Raw genomic sequence first — 12216 nt, 5'->3', positions numbered from 1 at the left:
CATTGCTTTTTATCTGAGAAAAGAATGGGGAAAAAAAACACGAGTTGTTGATACAGTATTTAAACAATAAATTGAAATGAGCATCGAAACAAAAACAATAAATGAGAAAATATGTTTCTTTCTTACATGGATATTTTAATGATATACAGAAATAAAAAAGATCTGACTAATAATCTGTATTATAATGTGAAGCAAGCCTTACAGACATTAACACTAATAAAATAATGGGTCTAACTCATGCATATAGTTCCATCAGAGAAGAGCTTAAGGATGAACAGAGTAATAAACAAGATATTTATTAAAGCCAAAGCCATTAGGTGGGTGGATTCCTTTTAATTTGTACATAAATTACATCATCTGTGCACACACAAAATGCATCGTTATAGAAGATTTGTAGACAAAATTTATAAGACAGTCACAGTAAAATCTTGATTATCACAGTGAATATGATTGCAAAGCTTATGGAGGATTATGTAGCCATATGGTTAAGGTATAGGACTACTGATCAGAAAGTTCAAATTCCAGGTCCACTAAGCTGCTAACTTTGGCAACCTGAGTGAGGCCCTTAACCCTTAATTTCTCAGATGTATAAAATGAGAAATAGGGGGATGAAATAAAATTAAATTGAATTAAAAGCTGCTTTAGATAAGGCCGTTTGCCAAATGCGGTAAATGTAGATTAATCCATTGAATGATTGATTCAGTAGCAGTTAGAAAGTTGCTTGAATTCTGAACAGATATTGCCAGTGTGCAGCTTAGATTATGGGCAAACCTTGTAAACTATAGCAAGAATATTGGATTGTTTTTACCTAAAAACCATTACCATGCAACACAATAATAGAGTGTAAAAGACAATTTTGATTAACATGGCATCTTTTCAGACAAGACAATTAAGGAACTCTAACCTGAATTAAATGTAATAATCTAACAATTTCATTATCATTAAATCAACTGCATCCATTTTCTATATTTGGATGTAATTATAAAATGGATTATATATTTTGTTTGCATTTAACAGAATCACATTACAAATTCAGTGACCCCAACTTAGATGCACCAGTGTCCATTTGATATAAATTCAATAATACATCATAACATTACATGCTTTCATTCAATGCAAACATATACAACATCTGAATTATTCTAATATATTTGATTCTGCAGTGTTCTTTTTAAAGTAGCATGAAACGTGGTACATAAAATACAAAAAAAATTTCTCCTAATTTACAAATGCAACAATTAGTATTTAGTTTTTAAGAATACCTTTAATTTCATATAAATATGCATGTATTCATTACCAAGTACTTCAGACACCTATATAAAACTTGAGATTGAATAAAATCATAATAAGCAGGATGGATGTTGAGCTTCACTCTCTGTTCCTTCAGCACATTCAACACATTTCTGTTTGGATGTTCTGCATACAGATCAGTCAGTAATCATTCCAGCTAAAACCTTTGCATCTTGACAGTTCAGATTCAAGCACAAAAACTATCAAATAAAATAAAACTAAAACTACAATAAAAATAATGTGATGTTCTGTTCTTTTTGCCTCGTGACGATATCTAAACTGTGTATTAAATTCTTGGCACATAAGCATCCAGTTTACTTGGATAACGGAGTTCTGTTGGAATGTTGCTTTAAAAGGGTTGATCAAGTTATCACAGTGTGAATCACAGTAAGAACAAGCTCACATAAGGCCTCTTCAGCTTCTTAAACAGTAACTGAGCACAACAGCAGACTTCAGAAAGGCACATTGTTTGTAATTCTATTCCATCATACTTCACTGATGGCGGCCAGAAGAAAAGCCAGAAAACAAAGGTTTCCACAAAGGTAGACTGCCAAAACAATCTTTTTAAAAGAAGATCCCTGGGGGAAAAAAAAAAGTGTCTGTGGTTACTTGTGTTAAAGAAAATGATTAACAGAACAATATGTACTACAAATGTAAACACTCGAAATTTGCCTATGCTACTGGAAATTTAACTGGAACCAGAACTGTTGTGAGAGGAGAGCGTTTTGGAGACAAATACTCAAGATAAATTTTTAGAAGGAGAAAAAAAAATTCCTCACACTGTTAGTATGGTGAAGGCTATATTAGCTGTTTCATCCAAAGGCCCTGTGAATCTTTTTTATGGTGGGCCAAATGAAATACCAGGTGATTTTAAATGAAAATCTGACTGCTTCAATCAAGAAGATACAACACGTATTCTTCCAGCAGGACATTGGACCTCCTTTTTGTCAGTGTTGCAATGATTAACAGAGGAGAGAATAATGCTACGCCTTCCAACTAGAGAAGCAGATCAACAAAAAGATTTAATCCGAGATCTCGCCATGACAGGGCAGGTACTTTTTTGTTGTTCTAATGAAGGGCCCAGAATCAAGCTTATGCAGTGGCCACCTCAGTCCTTCACCTACTGTATAACCTCCATTAAAGCCTGTGGGTGAGGTGAAGAGGGGCATCTACAGTAGTAAAAACAGGACCTTGTAGAATGTGGAGAGATTCTGTATTGAGGAGTGTCTAAGACTTCTTGCTCTGTCTCCTCCAATCATGCACTACTCAAGCATTATAGAAGAAGAATCAATGGCTGATGAATCATCGTGAAACTTCTGATCGATCTAACGGCGCAAGGTGGATAATCCTTTTAATAACCTATTGAATGTAATAATAATGATGTAAACTATTGTATATTTACTTTCACTATCAGAATTAGCATGGGTGTCATGCATTTTCTTCAATGCGATCTTGTATATTTTAAATAGGATTATTATATGTTATCTATTTTGTTATTTATTCCCCATGCAATGACCTTTAATACTTCTAAAATTGGATGATGTTTAGAGGCATTATTTATTCGTTTCAGTGAGGATGGCTTGCATTTTGAGACCTTGCTCTAGAATATGAGACAATTATGAAATGCTAGGAAACTTTATTCTGATCACAAATTTAGCCTTTCGATGTCAATTTAACACTCGGATGATATTTTGCCAAGAGAAAAAAATAAATAATTGCCAAATAATTTAATAATTTAAATCACAAGCAGTAGCAAGAACGTGAAATGGGTTCAGACTTTACCTTGCTCTCATTCTCAGTCTGAACAAACAGAATCCCTTCTTTGTCTTCTGTTTGGAGATTTTCTGTGTAGACCTGAAAGTTTCTGAAAATGTTTCCTAAAATATAAGAACATCATGTTAGATTTAACTATGTGAGATGAAATTAGAGACTGTACTGTACTTTTCTGAGGCATTCATTATATCCCGTATAATAATTTGCATATAATTTGGCAACACAAATTGTTCTGGCCAGCTGTTGTTGAACATTAGACATTAGTATTCCGAGCAACTTCCAACAATGTACCCAAAAAGCCTTTTACAATACAATGTGACAGTTGTATTGATTTTCTTCCTACATGCATAATGGCTTTAATCACCTCCATGGCCCAAATTATTGCTCTGCATGGCAAAAAGGCCATTCAAAAAGAAGGAGCGCGCTAAAAGCTATACGCAGAGAAATAATAATTTTAGATTTTAATTGTAAAAGATGTGTTAAGTGCACTGACCTATAGGTAAAAGCCCCCTCCTATGCACCTCTAGTGCCAGGTCTGCCAACACAAACCAGACCACACAGGCAGACAGGAGTCCTGTGGTCCAGGGGGCAGGGAGTAGCAAAGCCTGCTGATGGATGCCCAAGAAGATAGCCACGACTAAAATCAAGAGGTAAAGTGCATGTTAATATAAATGTCCATTGCATGTATTTCTATTATACTAAATATTATTACAGACCATTTGCACATGGGCATTTCTGGACTGTACAAAAAAAACTGTACAACTTATTATACTTTTATTTACATAAATCTTATTCTGTCATATTACAACCATGACCTATAAAATAATAAAAAGATAAATAAATAAAAAAGAAAAAAAAAGGTGCAACAGGTCCCCCTCAGACTGAAGTAGACAGTTCTTTTAGAACCGCAGTAATGAGTATTGCTTACCAGCGAGCACCTGGGCTGCAGTTCCTGTGCCCAAGTGGAGCCAGTTAAAAATATATCTCCTGAAAAACAAATATAAAGCAAGCAGTAAATGAAGAATGCACAATAACAGCAGAAACAGAATATGTCTTCATAGCTAAATTACATACAAAATTGACAGCCGGGTAAATCTCCCTTGCGTTCCAATCACTTGCCATTTTACACGCTGTTAATTGAACCCCAAATGCTACAATGCTCAATGTCTGTCCTTCAGCAATGTCCATTATTGTACAGGGACCGCTACTATAAAACCACTATTGACTTGAGAATATAAATGTTTCATCTCAATATAAGGGTGATCAGTCAGAAGAATTCGTATCCATCTCCAGACTCTCCGTAGTGATGTCCGGATTTTTCTCCGAAACCGGTCTCTACAGAACAACCTGAATGTGCATTTCATAAAATGAATAAATTGGGAATTAAAAACATTCATGGATATATTCAGATACCTAGAATTGGATACCTGGCATGGGGAGGGACTCAAAAATGATATGAAATTTGTTCTAAAGAATACATTAACTGCCCTTGCCAAAAGACAAGATTTAGTAAGGACTAGCCCTGTTTTACCTGGAGGAATCTGGAGCAGGTCTTAACAGAGCCATGATAGGTTGGATAACAGCCAGAGCCATGACAGTACAGCCGAAGTAAGGGTGTGAGCCGGCGCGCTTAGGAAAACACATGCAGGACATGATTATTGCTAACCTTTTTTTACTCCTACGCGTCCATTTCCACACAGTGGAGCTGGAACAGCTCTTAATGAATCACACACTAGAATGTAGCGTTGCCAGGTAACTTTTGAAAAGAATAGACAGCCTGCAACAATGGGGAAAGAATGACCTCTGTTGGTAACACTGCAGCCATTCTAGTTAATAAAATGTAACCCCAGTTTTCAGATGTTCACTGTGGGTAAATTATAGTGGCCTGACTGAAGGTTATGTGAGTGGACAATGTGAGGAGAGTAGAGAACCAACAGGAAACCTGTGTTTATGTATGTGCAGTAACCTCAAACCTGAGGAGCCTGGAACTGTGAACCATCAACACTTTTTTTATTGCTATCAGATAGATGATAAATTATTTTGGATGTTCTACAAAGAAAATGCATAAGTTTAAAAGTAAAATAAATAAATAAATAAACAAACAAACAAATAAATAAATGTGTCAAAATTATTGGAATGTATCTAATAGCAATGTGAGGATAACATGGAAAATTCCATTATGTGGTAATATTAATAATCTTAATTTTCCAGTGTTTCGTTTCTCCCCCAATATGTATTTTGTACAGACAGACATGTGACAGTGTGACACATTTAGTCATAATGACCAGTCATATGGGTATACATTTGGTGGTGGGGGATGAGAGAAACATGACACACAGATAAGCATTAGTCACACAGACAGACTGTGTGTGTATGTGTGTGTGTGTGTGTGTGTCTTACCTTGCTCCAGCCTCTTCTGTATATAAAAGGCATTATGAAGCCGATGCATGTCAGAAGCACTGTGAGCAACATAAGACCTCTGTGAAACTGTAGAAACATAAGTCTGAGAGTTAAGACTTTAGCATCTGTTATGAATAGCAATAATTTTCCATGTCTTCATTTCAGTTTTTTTTTATACCTGAAACCATACTCTCTGTCCAAATACAGTTGTTTCAGGCCAGTCAGGTTTAAAGTATCTGGCTATAATTACTCCAGTGCTGACGGTCATCATCCAGCCAACGAGCATGAACGCAGCTATAAACAAAAAGAAACATGGTCAGATCTACTAATTTAGGAGTAATAATGTTTTTATAAGAAAGACGCATTACAGTTCCAGACATTCTGTTCACTCTCACCATGGAATTTGATGAGTAAGGGAGCACGAGAGCCGGTCAGATCCTCTGGAGGACCAGTGATAAGTACTTTCTTTGCTGATATAAGGGGCTGTCGGTCATGTCTATGAGTTCTCCCTACAATGAACAGATGAAGGGTGAATCATTAAACAAATGCAAAAATATTACCTGTGTACATCATACTGGTTTCAGAAGGTGTTTCCTGTGTTAAAATAACAGTTCACCGTTCTCTGCTCGTCCATGAGCCATGAACAGGTAGTACATCTGATCCAGGGCAAATCTGTCTTGGTTAGGGGTGGTGATGTGGATGTTTCTGTAAAAACTGCACTGAATGACCCCATTAGCCAGCTGCCATGCTGTCTCTCTCAAAACATTCTAGAGCAGAAAGAGGGCAAAGATCAGAGAGAAGTCTTTCTGTCCAAAATATTACTTACAGACGACTGTTTTAAAGACTGATTCAAAGACTGAAATATGACACCATGTTAAGAGTCTTTTAAAAGGAATAGCTCATAGAGAAGAAGAAATGGGTGTTTTTTGTCTCTCTCTTTAAATGACTCAGGTTTTCTTCTCTACATATAAACTTGAGCTTTCATTCTTTTTTTTAATAGATAAGTAAGGAAATATAGAAATGATGAATTTTACAGTATTGTAGCATAATTATTGATTACTCTAATATCATGATACGCTTTTGTGAGTGTTTTCAGTATACTCAGGCTTTTCTAACACCATCGTTATTTAATGCAAGTGATTAGACATTAAAACCTGTTTGTTTCTTATTAAAAGCTTTACAGGAAAATGGTTCCACTATGTTGTTGCTGATTTTACTAATAAAAAGTTTTCTTGCAGATTGTATATTACAAAAATATTATAGAGTATCACCTAACTCCAAATTTTATAGAATTTCTGCAAACTACATCTGAACAGACTTGCCTGTGTCTCTGGCACAGTGTAATAATACTAAGGTAAGTATGTGCTGAGTTTCACCAGGCTTTCAGGTACTATAAGCAGAAAGGTTGTGTAAATATGATCTCTCAATCACTCCTTTAATCATGTAGTCTACATTGCAATCTGACTGAGCTTAGGAAGATGAGAACCTCTGAAGCAGTCACTGGATGTGTCCTTCCCTCAACATAAGCAGCACTGATGCTGACACGGCCGGTGTCACTGACACACAGGTAGACATCATCATTCCCCTAAAAACAGACATAGATAAATTTACAGAACAGTTTCACAACAACTAACAAATCGTGCTTTGTACAAGAACATGTTTCACTACCATCCATTGATCTGTTGATAAGGCGAAGGAGACGTAACCCGCGGCTGGCCCGCTGAGCTCAAACTTTACCCCCTGCTCCATTTTAGTGAAGGACAGGAAGTAACAGAGTGCATCAATTTCAGGATTGCAGCCTTCTGGATCTCGCAGGCAAGTCTTTGTATCTCCACAGCCTTCTGAAGTGAACTGCGACAGTGTCAGATGAGGAGAAATGTTACTACATTTTGCAGATTCTTCATTGCTGACACGATTAGATTTGTCAAGTTTGCAAACTTGCAAATTACAAAATTCTTTGTTTAATGGAAAAGATCCAATCTCTTTTTCAGGTATCAGCAAAGACAGATAACAGATTACCAGATGTAGATGGTTAAAGCGATTTTGCTCTTAATATTTTAAACACACATTTTGAATATTAGCATCACATCACACAAACCATCAAATCACAACACATCAAATGTCATTATTTTGCACTACATTAAATGTCTTTAGTTTTCTGGGAGTTCACTGCAAAATGAACGCTCTCTTATAGAATGTGCCTAACAAACACAAGCATCGCACATCCTAGTGTTAATGAGATGACACAGGACAAGTTGTGTGTAGTGTAGGGTTTCACACGTAATATATCACCCTGATAAGTGAATACATCAGCTTAAGGCAGCTTAAGCAGAAAAACACACAGTTCCCAAACACATAATTTCTTTGGATTTGTCTGTGTATAACTCTGGCCATAATTACTTTAATTTCAGCCTTGTCAGCAAACCAGTGCATGCTCAAACATGTTTAGGACAGAACAAACAATCATAGATATGCATTTTTGAAATTAAGAGCATGCCATTATATTAAAAAATTGCTGTATTATAGCAGGTTTTCACAACCCAATAAAAATTATTACAGAAATCATAATAAACTTGTGGTGTAGCAGGACACACCAGATGGGGCAATTGCACGGAAGAGCTGGTGGCCTGAGGAGATAATGATGTAGGAGGTGCACCATTTCGAGACAATACAGGACTTGGAATCTTCACCCAGAACAACTCGTATTTCTGAACCACACTTGCTCTGAAATTCACACAATATATACACATCAACTCATCGCTCAGTAAACTGGTAAGAAACAGAGATATGTACTGTAAAGTGTAAACTCACAGAAACTGGACACTAGATGGGGCATCCTGTGGTGCGGTCCAGATAACCTGAACCTCTGTCTTATGGTGATCATTGGTGTGACTCACAGCAGAGCCCTTACAAAAGAAGCATACAATTTTTTAATCATTGATTTAAAAAAATATATAATTTCCTTGTCATCTGTATAGCCTCACGCCCTTAATAACATTCTCGAGTTGCTGACCTCTCTATGGTGACATGAAAGTAGCTGTGAGATGGACGAGTCAACAAGAGTAAAAGTTCCAACAGATCCACCGTCAAGTTTTGCAGCATCTCGAGCTTCTATAAGAAAGCCTTCAAAGTGCAAACTATTCTCTGAAGACAGTAATGATAAAGTCACTGTGAAAAGAAAAGATGAATATTTATGTTTCACACAATTGTACAGCATTTACATGCATGCAAATGCTGTACAGATTTCTTAACAAATGGTAAACAAAGCACCGTCAACAAGAACAAAAAGAAACAAATAGAACTGTTTGTTAAATGTTGCTGAATATTCAATTATCTATGGCAGTTTAATAAATGTGAGCAACATCAGGGAAAATGCTTGTAATGAATAAAATCCTAAACAAATTTACTCTGATTTTATTAGCACAAAACTTCAATTCTGCAGAGAAACATAAGGTGCATGAGTAGAAAAAGCTGTGTATGTATGTGTATATATATATATATATATATATATATATATATATATATATATATATATATATATATATATATATATATATACACATACACACAGACACACACACAGACACACACACACACACACACAGACACACACAGAAGTCTTCCTGAATGAGGATGTCTGCCAAATGTTAGGTATGGCAATGCCAAAGGTAAATGTACAAGAGTAGAGTTCTGTTGAGTTTTACATAAAACAGTTTTACATTAAAGTTTTCAATAGGTTTCCTATAACAACATCGGAAGTGTTCTACTTGACTGGAACCAAGGCAAAGTCTGAACGATACAGCAGCCGTAACATGATATCTATATCTACGTACCTTTAATTTGATCTCCAGGACGAAATATAGACTTATCCACAGTGATGGTGTACGGTGAGGATGTAGGACTGGGGCTATGATGATGATGACCAGGCATCATGTCCTGACAAGCTTCTTTGACTTTTCCATTGCTGTAGCTAGTGACAGACTTTATACACACAGCAAACAGGAACAACAGCGCCTTCATCTTCACAGAGATCTGGAGAAAGAAATGAACAAATAAGTGGAAAAAAAAACAGGGAGAAACTTGCGTATTTGTTAGCTACACAAACTACGATGACCCAACCAATCTGTTGTATTGATGTTGTTGAAGTGTAGAAAATAAACTGAGACGTGTAGAACAACACAGTTAAGACCACTAAATTTAGGTCACGGTTTCAGTGCTGAATAAGCAGCTCATGAACAAGCTGCGTGTAAAGATAAGGGTGTACGTGCCGCAGGCTGTCAGGTCATGGGGTTAAATATTGTATTTCACAAATCTCAGATGAAAAATTCATTAAATACATACATTTTCAAAGGTCAACTGTATTAAATACATACATTTCTAAGAAGAAAAAGTACGCTTAATGTAAATGTTTAAATATGTATTTTAAATAGTAATATTAAAATACATATTTTGAAAAAATAAAAAACCCTGTGTATATCTGTCCGGAATTAAATGTTTGTTACCTCTATATTTTTTAATTGAAGACAAATGCTGTTATACAGGCTATAGCGTTTATAGTTAAATATTACAAAAAAATAATAAAACAATTGTCATGCTAAACGTGTTTAGGAACAAGGCATGCTTTTGTTTACTAATCGACAATTTTAGGACATTTGTAACAAAAGTTAATGTAGTAATATACAGGGTCACATTGTTGTAGCGGTACTGTCCATCAGCTGTGAAATAAAGTTTCTGAATTGACTTAAATCTCTCTCTGAGGTCCATTCAGTCTGTGTGCACTTTGCTCAGATACTGATCAGCTATAGTGTTGTGCAGTAAAGATTCCCATTTCACATTTATGGCATTTAGCAGACACTCTTATCCAGAGTGTCTTACATTTATCTCATTTATACAGCTAAGCAATTAATAGAGTGTTAAGGGATCAGGGGCCCAGAAAAGGCTGCTTGGTGACCCTGGGATTCGAACCCATGACCTTCTGAACCACTTCACAGATACCACTTCAAAGGAATTACAAGCAACAGTAGTAATGTAAACAACACATCAAACAAGTCAATGATCCATTTCCTCACAATCTCAATTAGTATTTAGACGACAGGCAACGGACATAAATGAAGTAACTGAGACGTGCACAAAAAGACGCAAACGGACAAAGAAAGGTGCGCTATTTATTAGCAGGTGAGTGTGAAGAGTAAAAGGACATACCTCCATTATTCCACGCTGGTGAATGGAGTTGCGTAAAACGTGCCGTTTGTCCTGAACTTGAAGAGTTGTAACAAGGAGTGATCGGATTGGCTTAGAGCAGCACGAAGAGGCGGAGCATAACACGGAAGCGCATGTGTCTGATCTACAAATCATTACTTCCGCTGCTGGTTTCTAGGATCATGAGCTGTTGATCGTCATGTCAGACTGTTGTTCGAACACACCCTGATAAGGCTGTTGGACCTGAATATGAATATAATGTGACGCCTGTCTACTGGCGTGAGATGTTCATTAGTGTAGTGTAATGTAATGTAATGTATGATCATTAATGTAGCGCAAAACCTGTAGTACCCAAAGCACCAAGAAAACAATATGAAGCTTAATAATAATGAGCCTGTGACTATAACTTGTGCTAATATCTGCTGATTGCCTAATATCATTAAATTCTATTAGAAGAAGCCTTTGTTTTGTCACATATACATTGCAGCACAGTCAAATTCCTTTTTTGCATATCACAACTGTTACTTCCTGTCCTTGGGATCAAAACACAGAGTCAGAGCCCAAGTGTGACAGCTTGGCAGTGCAGGGGTTTGAACCAAGCTCCTCTGATCAACAATGGAAAGCCTTAACCACTCGAGCCACCACAATATTCACTGTCATTAGTTCATATAAATATAAATTATTAATATCATTACATTCATATTAATAATAGGGGGCACGGTGGCTTAGTGGCTAGCACGTTTACCTCACACCTCCAGGGTTGGGGGTTCGATTCCCGCCTCCGCCTTGTGTGTGTGTGGAGTTTGCATGTTCTCCCCGTGCCTCAGGGGTTTCCACCAGGTACTCCGTCCATGCATGGTACGTTGATTGGCATCTCTGGAAAATTGTTTGTAGTGTGTGATTGTGTGAGTGAATGAGAGTGTGTGTGGGTTGGCAGTCCGTCCAGGGTGTATCCTGCCTTGATGCCCAATGACGCCTGAGATGGGCACAGGTCCCCCATGACCCGAGAATAGTTCGAATAAGCGGTAGAAAATGAATGAATGAATGAATGATATTAATAATAATTAATATTATTAATAATAAAATATTAGATATGTAGTAGTATTAATAATACATACATACATACATACATACATACATACATACATACATACATAATTCTAAAAAAAAAAAAACAGTACTTATATCATTGAAAATCCACATGGACATAAGGAGAACAACATAGACAGTATCCTTAATTCAGGATCAAATCGGGGACCCTGGAGGTTTGAGGCAGCAACACTGACTACTGCTTTACCCTGCAGCCAATAATAATACAATTAAACAGAAAAACACAATTAAACAGTAAAAACACAAGTGTATCAACAGAAGGGACGACAGCAGTGGCACAGTGATTATCCTTGGAGTTGGCGGATATGACGATGGCAAATCAATAAGAGTGTTGTCTGACACTCTCTGCTCTACATTTCTCATTTTTATATGACAGAGTCATATCACTGATGATTGGGATTAGTGATTCAGAGTAAAAATGTCATGTTTGTTTATTTAATATTT

At 36.5% G+C, this 12216-nt stretch overlaps 1 protein-coding gene across 2 annotated transcripts; it reads right to left on the bottom strand.

Moving 5' to 3' along the window:
• Window positions 1-318: 318 nt before the first annotated feature.
• Window positions 319-10801, bottom strand: frrs1b (ferric-chelate reductase 1b). 2 transcript variants are annotated; one of them, XM_027149572.2, is made up of 16 exons: window positions 10666-10801; window positions 9297-9495; window positions 8477-8631; window positions 8275-8369; window positions 8058-8187; window positions 7132-7314; window positions 6950-7048; window positions 6080-6230; window positions 5859-5972; window positions 5642-5757; window positions 5464-5550; window positions 4595-4692; window positions 3992-4050; window positions 3557-3700; window positions 3073-3167; window positions 319-1868 (listed from the first exon to the last, which is right to left on the bottom strand). In XM_027149572.2, exons 1-16 carry the CDS (start codon window positions 10669-10671, stop codon window positions 1776-1778), a joined length of 1824 nt encoding a protein of 607 aa, XP_027005373.2. In that variant the 5' UTR covers window positions 10672-10801; the 3' UTR covers window positions 319-1775. The 2 variants fall into 2 exon arrangements, with proteins under 2 accessions (XP_027005373.2, XP_047667368.1); XM_047811412.1 differs by lacking the exons at window positions 319-1868; window positions 3073-3167 and having other exon boundaries at window positions 3558-3700; window positions 5464-5566.
• Between the last annotated feature and the right edge of the window lie 1415 nt (window positions 10802-12216).

This window comes from Tachysurus fulvidraco, chromosome 3 (genome assembly GCF_022655615.1).
Source record: "Tachysurus fulvidraco isolate hzauxx_2018 chromosome 3, HZAU_PFXX_2.0, whole genome shotgun sequence".
NCBI classification, from domain to species: domain Eukaryota; kingdom Metazoa; phylum Chordata; class Actinopteri; order Siluriformes; family Bagridae; genus Tachysurus; species Tachysurus fulvidraco.
The sequence above is the reverse complement of the archived record's forward strand: the minus strand, read 5'-3'. Positions and strand labels throughout refer to the sequence as shown.